Source organism: Pogoniulus pusillus, chromosome 7 (genome assembly GCF_015220805.1).
Source record: "Pogoniulus pusillus isolate bPogPus1 chromosome 7, bPogPus1.pri, whole genome shotgun sequence".
Taxonomy (NCBI): Eukaryota; Metazoa; Chordata; class Aves; order Piciformes; family Lybiidae; genus Pogoniulus; species Pogoniulus pusillus.
Window position 1 is genome coordinate 5,888,446 of NC_087270.1, and position 19,659 is coordinate 5,908,104.

General features: G+C 42.9%; 1 protein-coding gene across 2 annotated transcripts in view; it reads left to right on the forward strand.

Annotated features, from left to right (window-relative positions):
• RCAN2 (regulator of calcineurin 2) overlaps positions 1–18,777 on the forward strand; it is a 94,202-nt gene extending 75,425 nt beyond the window's left edge. For both annotated transcript variants that reach the window (XM_064145768.1, XM_064145769.1), the window contains 3 exons: positions 105–278; positions 1,957–2,128; positions 10,640–18,777. In XM_064145768.1, coding sequence (XP_064001838.1) covers positions 105–278; positions 1,957–2,128; positions 10,640–10,800 — 507 coding nt within the window. In that variant the 3' untranslated portion in view covers positions 10,801–18,777. The remainder of the gene's footprint in view (positions 1–104; positions 279–1,956; positions 2,129–10,639) is intronic.
• Positions 18,778–19,659: the final 882 nt, after the last annotated feature.

Genomic DNA, 19,659 nt, shown 5'->3' on the forward strand with positions numbered 1-19,659 from the left:
TCCTGGATGAACGCTTGTCATCAAGTTTCAGACTATCCTTTGACACAGATCTATGTGATAGAGCACCAAATGAACCTTCAGCACTGTTTCTTTTTCATTTCCAGGAAAAATTTGAAGGCTTGTTCCGTGCCTATGACGACTGTGTGACATTCCAGCTGTTTAAAAGCTTCAGGCGTGTGAGGATAAATTTTAGTAGTCCCAAATCAGCTGCTCGTGCCAGAATAGAGCTGCATGAAACACAGTTCAGAGGGAAGAAGTTAAAGTTGTATTTTGCACAGGTAATGAAATCTGTTCTCTACTTCTATCTTAGTTTGCAGCCTTTTAAAAGAGTATTGCACAGTAACTGTGCAATAAAAGCTGAATAACAGCACTAAAGCTTTCCTTCATGCCCAATCTCTTAGCAGAGAGATTACTCAGACATCTTTATGTTGCCTGAGCTGTGCAGGACCACTTAAGACCCAAGTTGCTTATTCAACATACAGAAGTTACATAGCTTAGAACTGATTTACAGCATTGGCTGGTGTCTGTGGGTCACTTTCTAACCATAAAGAAACTGGTGAAGTATCACAAACTCATTTAAAAAGTAGGGCTCAGTTACTTATTTGGCCACAACCTTGAGCCACAGTCAGGCTTCCACCTGCCTTTTCTTTAGTGAGTGCATGTGAATTTTCTAAGAGGAATTCAGTAAAGTCAAGTAAAAGGGAAAAGGTAGAGGGAGAAGAAGAGGAGATTGTATCTAGCTTGTTGGAAGTGTGAGATGGGGGTTTCAATTCTTCTAGATTAATGGTGAGAGAACTCAGCCTACAGCCTGGGTGAGTAATAGGCAGTAATAGGCTACAGAAGGGTATGGGAGGTTGACAACCTTCAGAGGCCCTTCAGAGGCCCTAGGTTAAGGGTAGGCTCCATTGAAGGTACCAGTCAAACCTAAGGGGCAGTTAAATGTTGTGCCTCTACAGCCTGGTCAGAATAGGGGCTATTTTGAGCCTAGAAATGGAACCTCAGTTCCTGTGTGAAAAAACAGTATGCTTAACAGCTCAGATTAATTCAGAAGATTTTACAGCTGGATTTAGGTGTTGACAGCCTACTCCAGTCCCATTTTGTATGTCCTAATCTCCTAGATCTGGCTCTGAATTTTTTTCTGAAAGGTTTCAAAACCTGCTGTTAAGCAGATCTGAGAATCATTTCACTCTAAGTGCACAATAAAGGAGTTAACAGGAAACTTGGGGTAACACAAGAAAAAAGGAAATGTACATAGCAGTGATTAGTCTCCATACTTAAGCTGATTTCCTGCAAAGCCTGCACTATGTTCTCCATGCTTTCTCAAAAGAGCTTATTAGTAGTGTCCAGGGAATGAGTATGTGGAAGCAGCACTGTGTCTAGAGCAGTGTATGGGCCTGAGCCAGACTGCTAGTTCTTGCTCAGGTATGGTTGTAGTATGAAATAGTTGATGTTGAAACTTCTTTAATATACCAGAAAAAAAGTTAATTTTGAATGGGAATAAAAGTAGACCAATTAGTTGTAAATGACTCTGGAACATGATAGATTCCTTTATCACTTCAGCTGAAGAAATCAAACCTTAAGAAACCTTTCTGAAGTTGCTGATAAGGCCTTGGTGCAGGAGTTACTGATTTATTGTCTAATGTCTGGAGGTTTTTCAGGAGCTTAGGCCAGTAGATCAAGTATCTTCTCAGCCTCAAAAAATCTCTAAACGAGCAGCTGTGGATACCAAAACTTTGCATTTATCCTCAGAAAACAGTAGGCATAAATATTGTAGCTGTGCTCATCAAACAGCACCCCCCCCAACCCACCCACTCCTGCTCCTGCCATCTCTCAGCCTTCTCTGCTGAGCCAGATGTTGAAACTCCTCTCAGGTGACATCTGGTAGAAGTGTATGATTTGAGTAATCATTCCATTTACCAATCCTGTACTAAACAATGTATTTCTTATGCTTTAAAGATTCAGACCTCTGAGACAGATGGAGACAAGCTTCATTTGGCACCACCACAGCCTGCAAAACAGTTTCTCATCTCGCCTCCAGCCTCCCCACCTGTAGGGTGGCAACCAATAGATGATGCAACACCTGTCATCAACTATGATCTCCTTTACGCAGTTTCTAAGCTAGGACCAGGTAAGCTTGTGGTCCCTGTGTGAAAATGTAGCATAGAGAATAGCTGTAGAGGAAGCTGGGATGAAGCCTGTAAGTTGCATTAAAGCATTTGGTTTAAGTTGATGCATGTCAACTGGTTTAACTGATGTACACAGATTTATAGCTTGTCTGCAGCTTGTGAGTGCTATTTGACTGAACAGCAGATCAAAGCTTGTTTACACAATTTGTTGTGCTTGGGTTTGTGTTCAGATGTGACAGCTGATGGTTTATGTGGAGACTGGACAGATGCTTGTCCATGAACTTGAGGAATTTTTGCTTTAAATCACATCTGCTTGGCACTGCTTTCCGAGATACAGAATAGCTCATCAAAGGTTTAGGCATCACTGCATAGCCACCAGGAGAGAGAATTTCTCACGTTAACAAGTTTGTTGAGAGGGAATTACCATTCCCCAAACCTAGCAGGATAGCTTTTTAAAATCATCTTTACAAATAGTTTTCTGCTATTCTTCCAAAGCTGCTAAAGCATTTTCTTTTGAAGTTTTCAAAGTGGAAAAGGTTCCAGTTTCAGGCTAAGTAGTACCATTTAGAACTTAACTGCAATTCACATTTGTGGAAATACTCACATGCATCTAATGACAGTTGGGAGGCTGCACTCTTAAAAAGTTATCAGTTTATTTTCTAAATTCTTGTGGGATAAGAGAATTTTTCTTTTCTCCTCAGCTGTACTGGAAATACTGCTTTCTTGTTCTGAGGTTAGCTTCCAGTTGTGGGCATCACTGGGGCTTTTGTGTAACTGCACTAGAGTAACCTAGCGTTGAAGCCTGTGGGGGGCAGGAAGAGATGTTTTGTGATTCACAAGGTCTGCAGGATCGATTTGCATCTTTTTCACAGGGGGGGAAATACTTATCAGGAGATATCACAGATATCCCTGCTTTATGCCTCTTCAACCAAGGAAGCCCAGCAGAAAGGGCTGTCAGGTGTAGCATTTGGTACTATACTGCCTATTATTATTTCCAGAATTGATGCTTTGCTTCTAAACTGCTGAATAGAAGTAAAACAAAATACTCCTTTCTTTCCTTCTGATGCAGCAGCAGCAGCAGCGTTATAAATGGAAACATGTAAACGAATTCCCTAGCTAGCAGGGTAATAAATCAATTCCTGTTCTAGAGCAGTGGAATGTGAAATATCACTCATTGTCCCACACTCTGGGACAGCTTTGCATGAAGGTCATATTCACTCGCATTTAAGGCGCCTGCAGGGAGTACTATGAAAAGTCCTGTGCTCTCTTCTTTCTATTTTTAGCACTTGTTAGAGAGATCAATTTTAGTTAACTGCAGTGGCCGTTTTAAAATAGCACTGCAGTTCTCAGTTGTGCATCTGCTATGTTTAGAATTTCACTGAAAAACAAACCCCCACCAAAACTCATTTCTTGATATCACATCAGTCGAATGTACTGCTGTCCCTCAATTCAAGAAGGATGTTGAGGTGCTGGAACATGTCCAGTGAAGGGCAACGAAGCTGGTGAGGGGCCTGGAGCACAAATCCTATGAGGAGAGGCTGAGGGAGCTGGGGGTGTTTAGCCTGGAGAAGAGGAGGCTCAGGGGTGATCTTATTACTGTCTACAACTACCTGAAGGGAGGTTGTAGCCAGGTGGGGGGTGGCCTCTTCTCCCAGGTAACCAGCAATAGAACAAGGGGACACAGTCTCAAGTTGTGCCAGGGTAGGTATAGGCTGGATATTAGGAAGAAGTTCTTCACAGAGAGAGTGATTGGCATTGGAATGGGCTGCCCAGGGAGGTGGTGGAGGCACCGTCCCTGGGGGTGTTCAAGAAAAGCCTGGATGAGGCACTTAGTGCCATGGTCTAGTTGATTGGCTAGGGCTGGGTGATAGGTTGGACTGGATGATCTTGGAGGTCTCTTCCAACCTGATTGATTCTATGATTCTATGACCAGCTAGTCCTGTTAGCCTCAGCTAAGATAGGATGGACTTTTAATTCAAAAACCACAGTTGAACAATGTGACTGTGGCTTATGAGCTGTCAAAAAATACTGGCACAGCTGTTTACAGAACTCTGTTAGAGCCTGACAGAAATCTGTGTCTTTAACTTGTGAGGAATCTAGCCTACAATAAATACACTGCCTTAGTTGGAATAATATCTGTTAGAGGAGCAGGAAAAGTCATTTCAGCATGTAGATAGTGAACAGTTTATGCTCTCAGTAGAAGATGAGTTTTACTGACCCACTTTGCTGGGAATGTTAAGATACACTACCTGGACAAATACCCATGCTGCTTACCCATTTCATCAATACAGGTCACCTCTTTTCATGGTACATTGCCATAATCATCATAGCCACAAAATTAGAGACTAGAACTGTCCCTGGGTGCCGTGGCTAGGAGATTTGCTCCAAAGTAAAACAAATAGGCCAGAGGCTAGTTAACAGATTTGCTGTGAGTTGTCTTTCTCCAACTCAGTTTTGGGACAGGTGTGGGTTTGGTATTTTTTTTCAGCCCTGTGGCTGCAGCAAAGACCACCTGGTCTGATGAAGAAAAGTTCTTTTTGCTGTGCACAAAAGGAAGCTGTCTTTTGGTGCTTTGACATTAAATTGAGATCAGAAAGGATGCATTTACTTCTTAGGGAAGACCGTTGCATGTTTAATTAAGTTTCTGGTTGATTGATGTATATTCTTACTTTCTGCAGATGCAGAAATCAAGCATTAAATGAGGCATGAAGAGAATACCATAGACCAGAGGTAGCAGTTGTGACTGTGTCTGGTTCTGACCACCAGCATACAATTTCTTCTGAAGTGTGATCATTAATCTCAAATAAATAACACTTCCACTGTCAGGAGAACTTCCAGTAGTTTCAATTACTAATGAAGATACAATGGCACTGCACTGAACTAGGGTGGTAGTTTGCATGTTTGCCTGCCAGAGCCCAGACTGTATCTCTGCCTGGCCTGACTTGAACTGAGCTCTATCCTGCAGAAATGCTTGCAACATAGCAACCTTTAATCTAGGCCCTCATGTCTTTTCCATAGTGTTTTACAAGGTGCTGGAATGTGTCCAGAGAAGGGCAACAAGGCTGGTGAAGGGCCTGGAACACAAAGCCTATGAAGAGAAGCTGAGGGAGCTGGGGGTGTTTAGCCTGGAGGAGGCTCAGGGCTGACCTCATTGCTGTCTACAACTATTTCGTTTGTAGAGGTATTATATGGGACAGGTTGGGTCTCTTCCAGCACAAACACACACCCATACAAAGGACCACCTGCTATTTGCACTGTATGATTTGTAAAGCACTTGGATAAAGGGACTCTAAATTGAAGGTGGTTTTATGATGCTGCTGCTATGTTTAACATGGAACGGACAGCCATTAACCTTTGTGAGTCAGAATCAGGGATGAGGTAGCTGCATTTCTTCATTGTTAATGTAGTGTATGAACATACTGGACAAAAGTGCCTCATTAGACAAGAGATGCCCCATCAAGGAAAGGTCACAGTACTGATTCACAAAGGGACAGAGAATCACACACCATTATTTTTAATTCAGAAATAACATTTCTAGATAGTCTAGATAGTAGGCTGAAGATGAGCCAGCAGTGTGCCCAGGTGGCCAAGAGAGCCAATGGCATCCTGGCCTGCATCAGGAACAGTGTGGCCAGTAGGACAAGGGAGGTTATTCTGCCCCTGTACTCAGCACTGGTCAGGCCACACCTTGAGTCCTGTGTCCAGTTCTGGGCCCCTCAATTCAAGAGAGATGTTGAGGTGCTGGAAGGTGTCCAGAGAAGGGCAACAAGGCTGGTGAGGGGCCTGGAACACAAATCCTATGAGGAAAGGCTGAGGGAGCTGGGGGTGTTTAGCCTGGAGAAGAGGAGGCTCAGGGGGGACCTCGTGCTGTCTACAACTACCTGAAGGGAGGATGTAGCCAAGTGGGGGTTGGCCTCTTCTCCCAGGCAACCAGCAACAGAACAAGGGGACACAGTCTCAAGTTGTGCTGGGGAAAGTCTAGGCTGGATGTTAGGAGGAAGTTGTTGGCAGAGAGAGTGATTGGCATTGGAATGGGCTGCCCAGGTTGGTGGTGGAGTCACCATCCCTGCAGGTGTTGAAGCAAAGCCTGGCTGAGGCACTTGGTGCCATGGTCTGATTGACTGGCTAGGGCTGGTGCTAGGTTGGCCTGGATGATCTTGGAGGTCTCTTCCAACCTGCTTGATTCTGTGATTCTATGAACATCACTTGTTTCTGTGCTGTTCATGTGGTCATCTTTCCGGGCCACCTGAGGTTCTGGGTTTGCGTGTGATTAATGTGGTCACAGAAGGTGGTGCCAAGTGATGTAAAAGCTGCTTGGTCCATGGTTGGTGAAACTTCAAATGCCTATCTTTTTTATGCTTATGTGAAGCAAAAAGCAGAGGAACACTGCTGCTATTTCAGGGGCATATTAGGAACATTTTCTGGCAAATCTATGTGGTGGAAGTGCCACAGCTTAATTCTAACCCGCTTTATATCCTGAAAACAGAGTTTAGGTGTTCAAGCATACTTAATAAATTTTGTCATGTTTTTTAAGCAAATTTATCAGCAAGACCTCCAAGATCATCCAGTCCAACCTATCACCCAGCCCTATCTAGTCAACTAGACCATGGCACTAAGTGCCTCATCCAGTCTTTATATGTGTCTTTTTTTATGTGTCATCTCAGCTTACCTGATACATTGAACAACTTCCTATTAAGAGTCATACCCCAAAGACAGATGAAGAAGGAAAAACATCTCCTTCCAGGAATCCTTTGACTTAGCCTGTAAGAGTCCTTAAGGCAAGCAGGAGAAGCAAGAGTCATGGGGCAACATAGCACTTGTGAATGCAAAGCAGGCAGCATCAGAGATGGCAGCATGAGGTTACTGGACAAGTGTTTCAGTGATAGGAACTACAGAAGTTGGTCAGCCTTAACTGCTAACTTGAGTTGCTACTTGTAGCTTGGGACAACCTGTGTCTTGTAAACATAACTTGTCTGTAGTGAATCAAGCATTACTCCAGTAGCTTAAGTGCTGCAGATTTAGCTCAGTGGTGTTTTTATGCTGGAGGTGTTCAAGAGAAAGGGAAAAAAAGCAGAAGGGAAGGGATAACCTGTTTGTATCTACTGGATTTCTATTTCATGCTTATTATCTTAGTATCTTCCACAAACAATTACATTAAAGAGCAAGATGAAGCTGTATGAAAGTCCCATAATCACTACTGTTGTGTTCCTAGCTCAGCCATAAACAGGTTTTCTGCAGTTTGAGCCACAGTTCTGCAGGCATGAATAATCATGAATACAGAACTGAGTCTGCAGCTCATTTATGCTCAGAAGTAACTCTGTGCCTTAAAAACCTGATTTATGAGTGCATCACATTCTGATTTGCAAAGTGACATTAATTGCTGTTGCAGCTACTTAATGCTAGAGGCATCTGGAGTATTTTTCCTTGTGTCTGTACTTATTTCCACTGTTCTTTTTCATCAGAAAGAGTCCTTCTGGGAAGCATTTGAACAGTAAAAGAATGTGGCATTTGAACTGGGATTATTACCTTTTAAGAGGGCAGTGAATCTAATTTACTTCATGGTGCTGGTGTGCAAGGAAAAGGCTCGCTGTTGCGTGTGCGCAGCACTGCAGAGCTGCTTGTAGCTGACAGTGACCAATGTAGCCTTCAGTGCTGGTTGGCAGCATTGACGTCAGCCCATAGCTGAGAAATTAGCTGAAGCCCGCAGGGGAAATAGGCAAAGAACAACCATATAATTTCTCAATGCAGCACAACTGAGCTATTTCTCTTTTTATATTTTAGCCTATCAGCAAGACCTGTAATGCTTTGCTCAATTTGGATTCACAGGAAAGGTTGCCAAAAATAGAGCAGTTAAATGTCAACATTAATGGTATTGCAGCAGTAAAATACTTCTCCCAGCAAGATGCCAGGCTTACAGCTATTATTCACTAGTTGCCTTCTGGTTTTTAGGCAGAAATGCAGCATGTCTTCTAGTCACAAGCTACCCAGTCTTACTTAGACTTAGAATTTTTCAGCACAAAAGGCATGTGAACGCAGTCCCAGCATCACCTGTACAGGGCCAAACCTCCAACCCTTTCTCACATGAACTCCTCTGCCACAAAAATGCTCATAAATAAAAATCCCAATTAATAACATGAGCAAACTACAAATGCTACAAGGTAGGGAATGTCATCATACTTCCATTGTACAAGGCTTAGCACTGCTGTGTTCTGCCTGTGGTGCAGGCACTTGGGAGCTGCTGCACCACAAATGCAGGTCAGATAGGTCTACTGGGACCTCACCTTCCTCATCCCAAAAGATTTTGCAGTCAGTATGCAGTGGTTCTGGAGCAGTCTTACAACAACAAAAAACCCCAAACATAATCCAACCTACTAAGTGTGAGTGTGGTCACTGTAAACCTGTCTCAATTCAACTGTGTCTTGTGGGTCTTAGAGGTGAGAGCAATGGCAAATGCTCCAAAGAGGAACAGTGGAATGGTTTCTAGTTTTCAGTGCTGTGAACAGGTGTTTGTCTCTTCTGAAAGACCAGGGCATCCTACCCGAAATGTCTTGCTTGGGACTTTACAAGCTTTAACTAATTCCTTGCAATTTAATAACCAATACCTACTTGATACCAGGAGAACAGGTTTAAGAGTTAAACACTTTTAGGCTGAATAAGCTTATAATGAACTGGTCTGAAACCAAGATAACAAGAATGTGAGGCCTTAAGACTAAAGGCCTGGGTGACCTTGAAGATTACAGTAACCAGAAACATGGCACAGTAATTAGGAGCAGTATCTAAAGACAGTAAGATTCTGACAATTTTTGTAGGCAGTGCTTTGTTAAAGCTTCTTGACAGAAAACAGAGGCAGATTTGGACAGAGATCAAACCATTGAGGTGTCCCTTACATAACCTGTGGTGACTTTAATACTAAAACTCACCCTTCTAGATGAAGAATTTATATGCACATGTAGGGCTACCTTATTTTAATGAATTATGTAACTGATGGAGTGTGCCTACAAAGAGAGATGGGAGGTCATTCTGCCCCTGTACTCTGCACTGGTTAGACCACACCTTGAGTACTGTCCCCAGTTCTGGGCCCCCCAGTTTAGGAGGGACATTGAGATGCTTGAGCGTGTCCAGAGAAGGGCAACGAGGCTGGGGAGAGGCCTTGAGCACAGCCCTACGAGGAGAGGCTGAGGGAGCTGGGATTGGTTAGCCTGGAGAAGAGGAGGCTCAGGGGAGACCTTATTGCTGTCTACAACTACCTGAGGGGTGGTTGTGGCCAGGAGGAGGTTGCTCTCTTCTCTCAGGTGGCCAGCGCCAGAACGAGAGGACACAGCCTCAGGCTGCGCCAGGGGAGATTTAGGCTTGAGGTGAGGAGAAAGTTCTTCACTGAGAGAGTCATTGGACACTGGAATGGGCTGCCCGGGGAGGTGGTGGAGTCGCCGTCCCTGGAGCTGTTGAAGGCAGGATTGGACGTGGCACTTGGTGCCATGGTCTGGCCTTGAGCTGTGTGGTAAAGGGTTGGACTTGATGATCTGTGAGGTCTCTTCCAACCCTGATGATACTGTGATACTGTGATACTGTAAAACAGAACTAGTCAGACATGATTTCTTTGTGGCTTGTACTGTATGGAAGCTGCTGTTTGAGGTAGTGGCATGCTAGCTTTGTGGAACTACAGCCTCATTCCTGGCTTTGTGCAGATCTGCTCTATGTGTATACTGGCTGTGGCACACCAGGTAATTGACCCCAGTTTTGGGATACATCCTGTGTACAATCCAAAACAGACCTCCTGCCAAAAGATTGAAAGCAGGACTGAAAATCCTACATCTGATCTTGATTTTCCTATGCTTGTAGACTTCTGCTGATATGGCCTAAGCCATACTCATCTTCCTCACAGATGGGGAGACTTAACTAAGGAATGTACAGTTAGAGAATCGTGTGTTCATCCTGCTAGTGAGCATTTATAGACTGTATCTGGAATATCATCTGTGGAGACAGAAAAGCTAAAGAGGTTTGAACCTCTAACTCTGGAGTAGATATGTGGTTTTTTTTTATTTCTGAAGCAATTGGGCCAAGTGTTGATGTCAGGAGGTGACAAGCTGTGGAATCTAGTGGACTTTTAATGGCACTGGAGCCATGCTAGACTGAAAGAAAACAACACAAAAAAAGAATAGCCCAAATCCAAGAGATGTGATTTCAGACCATTTGATAGTCCAATCCCTCTTCTTAACCATCAACTTCTGTGTTCTCTGTCTCCTCTTCGCACTTTTTTTCCCCCCGGTGTTATTGGCCACTTACATTGGTACAAAACACCAGTGTATTTTATCATCCTTACAGAGCAATGGTCACTGTCCCCTGGGGATGCCCAGAATCTGTTGTGACAGCCAATGCAGTTGAGCCATGCTTGCACGTAGGAGCAGCACACTGTCACCTGCCCTACCCAGGCGCAGGAGAATTCTGCAGTCCAAAAGTGCCACGGTCTGCTCAGACTGTCATCTTTTGATCTAACTGTTTTTCTTTGCTTCCAGGAGAGAAATATGAGCTGCATGCAGGAACAGAATCCACTCCCAGTGTGGTAGTGCACGTCTGCGACAGTGACATGGAAGAAGATGAGGACCCAAAGAATTCGCCAAAGCCAAAAATCATTCAGACTCGACGCCCTGGTCTGCCACCTCCTGTATCTAACTGATCGTCTTCGGCAGAAGCAGCACTTCTCTCCTCCAGCACACCTCTTGGGTTTTGTTTGCTTTGTTTTGTTGAAAGGCATCCATTGCCTTTTGAGTACCAGGACATTAAACTCATTCAAATCCCTTCACAGTAATCAAGCCTATGTAATTAAAGGGCTAGGAAAAAGATCTTTGTATATGTAACCATATCACACACCAACGAATAGTTTTCTTTTCTGGAAAGGACAAAACAAGGCAGAACAAAACAAGGGAGTAGATGATTCAGTCTGAGGATTTTTTCACAGCTGTAATTTACATGCTGAAACACAGCTACCAGAGAGATCATTCAGGGCGGGCAATTAGTCTGATACCAGGTTTGATATTCAGACTCCCAGAATACTTGATACTGCCCTTCATAAAGCAGCCTGCTCCTCTGACCTCCTCAGTTCCACAGCAGACCTTTGATTTTTTCTCTTTTTCCCTTTTGGTTTGGTTTGGTTTGAAGGAGGGTATGTGTTGTTTAGAATCTCCTAGCAGCTGGGTGTTTTTTTCATCCCCCTGACATTTTCTGTGAAGAATACTACCTTTGCAACATTTTTAGAAACAAGAGAAATGCCCTTATCCACCAACGGCTGTAGGGTACCCTGGCAGGGATGTGAGACAGAGCTCTCTGGGCTGAGGGGGAGAAGCAGCAGCTTGCTGGAGAGTCTGGTGTGTTTCAGTCCTCTCTAAAGAGGAGGGAGCCAGAATATCAATAGGAATTGTCATTCTATCTTCCATAAAGCTATGAGTAGTACTTCTCTCTGAGTTTGAGGAAGAAAGAGGAGCTGACTGCTCATTTTGGATGGGATTTATTGCTCTCTGTCATAGCTGTAAGTGCTAGCAACGATGTAGGTTGAATGCTTTGCTAGTGGTGTGTTGAGTAGCCCTGAAACCATTAGTAATTAAACATACATTTCTAATATTCAGACCTTTTCCCTCCCCATTTCCTCTGATATCCTTTTTGAGCTGTATGCAGTTTGGGTTTGTGGAGGTGAGGAGAGGACAGTTGGATAGTTGGTGGGTTTTTGTTGTTGGATTGTTTGTGGGGGTTTTTTTCTCTCTCTTGTTTTTTAGGCCAAAGAAAACAGGACCATAATCACACACTTGAAATTAGACTGCATGCAACTGAATCCCCCTTTTCACTCTGCCCTGCATGTTTCTTTCACTTGCAATATATACTGGGTGACAAAAATTGTTCTGTGTTCTCATCATGGCTGGCAGCAAACAGATAGAGGATTCCCTGTCTGGCAGACCTTCCCTGATGATTTTTTTTGTAAGGTGTACTTGTCATTTTGAGAACATCTTTTCTAGACCTTTGAGCTCAGATTTTGCATATATTTAAGCATGCACTTAATTTATGCACATGAGTAGTTCCACTGAAATCAATACCACAGGAAAGCGAGCGTACATGCAAGATATGGCAGGGTCTTGAAGCTTATTAGCTGCAGCTGTATTCCCAAAGTGACTGTGAAATGGCATAGCCAGATTCCATGGTTTAAAATCCTTTACAAGTGAAAACAAGTAAATACATCTCGGAAGCTCATTACTGGATCTAAAAAGTCAGCTTAGGTTCTGTAATCAAGATTTTTGTCGTAAAACCTAATGATCTGGTTTCTGAGGGAGGGTTCCATTCCACCCTTAGTTAGCATCCTTAAAAGCTCCCTTAGAGTCAAACCTTCTTTGCTCTGCAGTACTTCCAGGAGAAAAGCATTTCTCTTTTTTGGTGAAGACAAGAGACGCTATTCTCAACGTGCATCACAGTATCGTCAAGGTTGGAAGAGACCTCATAGAACATCAAGTCCAACCCTTTACCACAGAGCTCAAGGCTAGACCATGGTGAGGACGTTCTTAGAATGAGGACTTAAGAGTCTCCTTATAGTTCATTCTCTCAACACCACTGCCCCCTACTAATATTCCTGTCAAGATGTAGTGCTTTACTTAGCATATATCTATAATGTAGTACTCTTTACTGCATTATGGACATCGTCATGTGTGTCTGTTACACTAAGAGAAGCACAGCAAATACAGCAGAGTCTGAACAAACAATGGGGCTTTAGTATTTTAAGGAGACTTATGTAAAGTTGTCATAAAGTAACTCTGCAAAAATTTCACGTCAGTTATTTCCTAAGTGATGCATTAAATCAATTGTCACTACCCTACTACTTGATATTCCTGTTGAGAACACTGTCATAGGCCATCATATTTCAGGAGTACCACCACTGCCTTTTTGGAGAACACAGTGAATGCCAAGGTCCATGGGGTTTAGAGCAGTGTAAACAGGAAGAAAGGTTTAAATGCATAAGGATTTTTTGCTGATATATGCTGTATGGAAGAAATTACAGACCACATCCTCCACTGATATAAACAACAGAAATCATCTCCTATCAAAGTGGGTATGCTGGAGTTTTTTACATGCAAAACTGTTGGCAACCAAATCTAATCCTTGAATCCAAGTCCTCAAACTTTCCAAAGATACGATTCTGAACTACAGATTTTGTCCTCAAATGATGTCAAACTACACTGCAAAGTGAAGAAGTGGATCTTCAATGTTCTTTGCTCAAAGTGCACTTTCAGATAGATTTAAAAACCTGCCCCATTCAGTGACTGCTCTTGGTCTTTGTAAAAGCTATATAGCACTACTCAGGAGGGAGCTGTTGTTTAAAACACAGAAATAGAAACACAACTACAAAGTTGAAAACTCAAAAGCAGCTATGGTCAGAGCTTGTGACCTTTATATGATAAAATAACAGTTATCATAGAAAAATATTTCAGGTATTATGAAATAAAGCCCCTCTCATAAAAGTAACTTTATTTGTGACTCTTAAGAGAACCTGGTATTTTGCTAAAGGCTGGTTCTTGCCTGGCATGGAAGAAAGGCTTCCTTCAAAAGATGGTGACTATGTGGAAGAGTAACTTCCCCATTTAACTCCGGAACTCACAGAGCCAAGCCCCTACTTACTTCACTGGGAACTTTCTATTGTGTAGCATCTATGAGCTCAGTCCCTCTGAACTGCACTTTCCACAGTGCTAAAGTATATATACTCCATTATATCATAATACTATAAATAAGACTGAAATCTCTGTGTTACGCTACAGGTTCTGATGCACAGTGGCACAGACAATGTCTTTTTAATCTCCTTTCCACAGCTGGAACCTGCGGGAATTGCTGGTAGCAATGCCCTAGGGCCCTCCACTGGGTGGACATTCCTCCTGCTTCTGCTGATTGGAAATTAAAGAAGGAAATCAGGGGAGTGCAGTTGCTCTTTCAGTTGCCCATTGCCTGCTTGTCCTTTCTGACTTCTTCAGATATGAACGTTTCAATGTAGAAAAAACCAAACGTAAAAGTTGTAATGGCTTCCTAAATCTAGATAAAAGGCATGAAAACAACTACAACACATGGAGAAAAGGTGTTTTGCAGTCTGCTTTTTCTGAACAAAAGATCAAAGAATTTTTGTGGCCTTGATTTTTGTATTTAAGCCAAGGCAGTACAAATTCCTCTCATCCTAACATACGCTCAAATACACTTCGTTTTCAGCAAGAAAACATGACAAGAGCATCCCTTTCTCTACCGTAACGACTACAAACAGAGCCATTGCCAAGTGCTTTGTATTCTAAAGACGTCTCCATAGATAAATCGTTTAGCATTTATTTGATCCTAAATTGGGTGGGAGGGGTGGGTTGTTTTCATTTTGATATTTCCCCCTCCCCCCATTCTCTCCTGTTTAGCAACAGCAAGAAAAGTTTGCTGCAAAGAGACTGCTCTTGGTACAGAGCAAGGGGGTCGATAATAGTGGTATGTCTGAGCACTGTGACAGGTTACGTTAACGTCTCCATTCTGTTGTACAGGCTTTTGAGATACTCTGTTTAGTCATATTTTGTAGGAGTATTAAGAAGCTATTGGCTAATTAATCACTTTTACACGTGTACAATTCCGAGCTTAGTTTTAAAAAGAAATAAATGCAGCAAACATTGGGTTTGTGTTCTGCTTGCACTGGAAAAACAAAGTATTAAACTGTATTAATGAACTGCCTCGTGTGGCACCTACCACTGCTCTCTTAACTGATGGAACTGAACGTGCTTGAATGTGGGACTCTGTTTCAGTAGAAATTAGGGGAAACAAATAGTCCTCCTACTGGCAGGATATGCCATGTTCCATTTTAAACTGCTGAAGCTTCACAGTCATGTGAACTTGCCCTGGTTTGCAGTAGACTTGGATAGGTGTGCCCTCCAAAACAATGCAGCACAATCCTTGGTGTGCAGAAGTACATCCCTGATCATCAGTGTTGAGGTGCTGGAACATGTCCAGAGAAGGGCAACAAAGCTGGTGAGGGGCCTGGAGCACAAATCCTATGAGGAGAGGTTGAGGGAACTGGGCCTGTTTAGCCTGGAGAAGAGGAGGCTCAGGGGTGATCTTATTACTGTCTACAACTACCTGAAGGGAGGCTGTAGCCAGGTGGGGGGTGGCCTCTTCTCCCAGGTAACCAGCAATAGAACAAGGGGACACAGTCTCAAGTTGTGCCAGGGTAGGTATAGGCTGGATATTAGGAAGAAGTTCTTCACAGAGAGAGTGATTTCCCATTGGAATGGGCTGCCCAGGGAGGTGGTGGAGGCACCGTCCCTGGGGGTCTTCAAGAAAAGACTGTGTGCCATGGTCTGGTTGATTGGATAGGGCAGGGTGATAGGTTGGACTGGATGATCTTGGAGGTCTCTTCCAACCTGGTTGATTCTATGATTCTATGCAGAGGGCATGAGTGCTTGAGTAAGGAACATGACATCCAGTTAACATCCAGGCTGGGGAAAAAGATCTGTTAGCATTAGTCATTAGCAAAAATGAAACTCCTTGTTTCTAATTTCTTTCACCAGTTTGTATTGGGCCTTGCACAGGATGAGAAAAGAGGAGCTGAGCTTGCTGATTAACTGTCTTGACAAATTCTTGTATTTGATCACTCAGATATGCATTTGCAAAAGAAGAAAAAATTCCATATGCCTGGCATAAAAGACTTGAGTTTCTCAAAGGATGATCACAACTGTAAAAATTATGTCCCCTTAAGAAGTCTGATTGGAAATGTAAGTTCTGATTCCTTTTGAAAAGACAGGTCTTAACTTCTGTATTTTGATTAGAAAGAATAGGAATAGTCAGCTTCATGCAGAGTACTTGAGAAGTAAAATGCACTATAAGAGGCCTGATTTTATTCTTCACTGTTAAGCAACAAATGAGCTTTCTCAATTTCAATAAGGTTCTTCATCTGACATGACTGAAATTTTGCATGGCATAAGCTGCTTACTGTGGCTCTCTGCCTTGCTCAGTGCTGAACACAGCACCTGGAAATCAGCTGCAAGGGTCCAGTTGTGGGTGATAGAGAGAGCTGTATGTCCCAGAGACTCTCAGGCTGGACTTTGGCTGAGGACAGGACTGCCTGTATGTCTGTAACTTCAAGACACACTTAATTTATCCACACAAATAGGCAATATTTGTTTATATCGACCATTGGTGCATGTGATGAAACCCTGCATGATGCTGAATAATGGCAGCTAAAAGTATTTCTCCCAGCGACAGCAGGGGCCTGAGGCTTCCATGGCTCAAGCCTTGACTGCTTGCAGCTGAAGCTCTCTACACTTCTTTACTGATGTGCCTGGAAAGCTGCCCAGTAGAGAGACTTGGGGCTGCTGATCAACAGCTGGTTGAACCTGAGCCAGCAGTGTGCTTAGGTGGCCAAGGCCAACAGCATCTTGGCCTGTTTCACAAGCAGGACCAGGGAAGTGCTTGTTCCTCTGTACTCTGCACTAGTGAAGTCTTATGAGGAGCAGCTGATGGAACTGGGATTGTTTAGTCTGGATAAAAGGACACTGAGGGGAGACTTCCCACTCTTTACAACTCACTGAGAGGAGGCTGTAGCGGGATGGGTGTTGGTGTCTTCTCCCTAGTAACAACTGATGAGAAGAAATGGCCTCTAATTGCACCAGAGGAGATTTTAGATTGGATGTTAGAAGGAAGTTCTTCACTGAAATAGTTGTCAAACTCTGGCACAGGCTCTCCAGGGAGATGTGTGAATCCCCATCCCTGGAGGTGTTCAAAAGGTACAGAAATGTGGTGCAGAGGGACATGGTTTACCATCAGACCTGGCAGAGTTAAGTAATGGTTGGACTTGACCTTAAAGGTCTTTTCTAAACCAAACAATTCTGTGATTCTATGCCAGTCTGGCTATTGCTGTTCCTTGTACAGCCTCTTTTCTCTTCTTTTTTTTCCTCAAGAGTTGCAATCAAAGAAGAGAAAACAGTAATTTTAGAAGGATGTGTTGGGAAGTGCAGAGCAGACTCCAGTTCTGGGTATGTAGTTACCAACTCACTCTCTGATGATCACACCAATTTCTTGAAATGGCTTCAGCTGCTCACAGGGGTTGAATGGTCCTTCAGTATTTCACTGCCCAACGATGATGTCTGTAGGCACTTTGGTAGTCTTACAGACAGACTGACTGGAACAGCTTGCTTGAAGTGAAAGCAGTATCTGTCATGGACCTGGGGAGCTGGAATAAGCTTTCTACAGAAAAGGGTTTTCAAACAAGTGATTGTGGATATCCTAATTAAAGTTATGGTGCTTCCACATTACATCCTCTAAAGAACCTTTACTACTTTTAACTTGTTCCTTCTTTAGTTGTAAACATTTTAGCACTAAATATAGATCCACTTAAGATTTTTTTCTCATGCACTAGTGTGAATTTAAAACTTGCATTTCCTTGGCTCCCCTCTGCCTAAGAAATCACATTTAGTTCCCTTTTACCAAAAACAGGTATAAAGTCACAGACTGACTCTCACCTAAACTCTCACCTATGCTCATCTTCATGCAATGCTCCTGAATAACTTAAGATCCAAACCCACACCCTGCTTTTCCTGCTTTAGCACATCTTTTGGGGAGTAACAGCAGCTTTCAAATATTTTAAGCTCCTCTTGAAATGTTTTTTACTAAAGTGAGCTGTGCTGTGTTTTTTAAATACATGTAGACTGACATTCAGAGGTAGAATTACAAGGGAGGAAGTGTTGTAAAACCTCTTTCCCATATGTCTATTTGAAGTGTCAAGTATATTTGCTTTGGCTTGGAGGGAAGCTTGCACTGTTAGCAGCAGCAGTCCTGACAATGGAATAGCAAGAATCACAAATGCCTCCACTACAGAGATGCTCAGAAAGCATTAAGTAGCCTTAATTTGTCTCTACCCTTTAGTAAATTTGTTCAGTCACTAAACAGGGATTCTGGGGTCACACTAAGAGCTATCCATGGATCCTTTTAATACAGGATTGTGTGCTGATGTAGTAGCTACAAAGCCTAGAATTTGGGACAGTTGTGAGATGGTTGCTGGAGTAAGGCTGGGCAAGCTGTGAGGTGTGTGAGCAGCCTCAAAGTTAACAAAAAATTAAGATACTCAGAACCATGTAACTAAGAGCTCTATTAAGAAGGGCCCATTTGTTGTCCCTCATTCACCTGAGAGTGTCCAGCAAGAAGGATTAATCTATTATATACCAGAAAATCAGCCTTGTTTTAACAAATTACTGTAAATGACCATATATCTAGTCAGAGAAAGCTGTGTCTACATTAGTGCCACACGGATGTGTTCTCTTCACTGTTCAGTTACTGAAGGTAAATGTTTTGAATCCATTTCAGAGCAGAGTTGTTCAGAAGCTTCTGAAAGAAATGCCATCTGTAATGACTGATGGGTCCTTAAGTGTCAGTTTGGCAAGTTGTCCTACTGTAGCTGCAGAAATACTTCGTGTATGTTGTTGTAGATTTAAAAAACATGATTCTTTCTCATTCAGGTGTCTGCATTTCTGACACAGATGTGACATATCTGTATATAACTATAAATCAATACTATTTTTAACCACATATTTTGTACAAATATTCACATTAGCTCTGTACTTCGGTGAAAATCTACTATGGTATTAAACATTTTGGTGGAATTAGCAAACTCTTTGTCCATGCTTTAGTTTTGTAACAGTTTTAAGCAGCCGAGCTATTTCTGACAGCATTGGCATGTTGTTTCCAGCTACTTAAGAGCAGTGCTGTGCATCCATATACACCTGTACCCTCTAGCGACTAATTCCAGCCACTGCAGAAGCAGGCAGGTCACTGCTGTAGTTCCCCAGACCTCTGGATTCTGAGCAACAGAGGCCAAAATTAAAACTTGAAGCCCACAGTAAACAGGACTATCGTTTTCCCTACCTAATGACAGACACTGTTAGCATGAGACAACATATTGCTGTTGAAGGACACTCAAATAGACGTTTTAGTGTACACAGGTGTGATTTTATCATGCCTGTTTGCCCCTTTCTCTTTTGTGTAGGTCACTGGCAGGAATCAGATGGAACTTTGTGCTACAGGCATGGTCTAGTTCAATTTCCTGCAGGCAAAAGGTGCTCCGTGCAGCTTCTACCAATGACAGTAGCAATATGGGTTTGTAGCTAGTCTCAGACTGATCTCTAACAGAGCAACAGTTGGGGTGTGAGGGAAGAAAACAAAAAGACCTTGTCCTCTGCTACCATTCTTAGTGCTGGGTTGAGGTGGAGGAAGGTATCACCTTTGCTTATATAGATGTGATGCCCAGACTTTGCCACTGCCCCAGGCTTCAGTGAGTCCTTTACTGTACCCTTGTAGTTCAGTGACCTCGAGCTCATGAAGCCAAGCTGGTACTTCACACAAAAAGGAGAGGAGATGGAATCTTACTTGAATTGACCTTTTGCTACGTGACTACTAGAAATGTACTGTATCGGAGATGTAAAGGCTCCAGTAAGTTGTCAGCAGCAAGAAAGCAGTTTCAGCCTATATAGGTTAGGGAAAAAACCCAAACCAA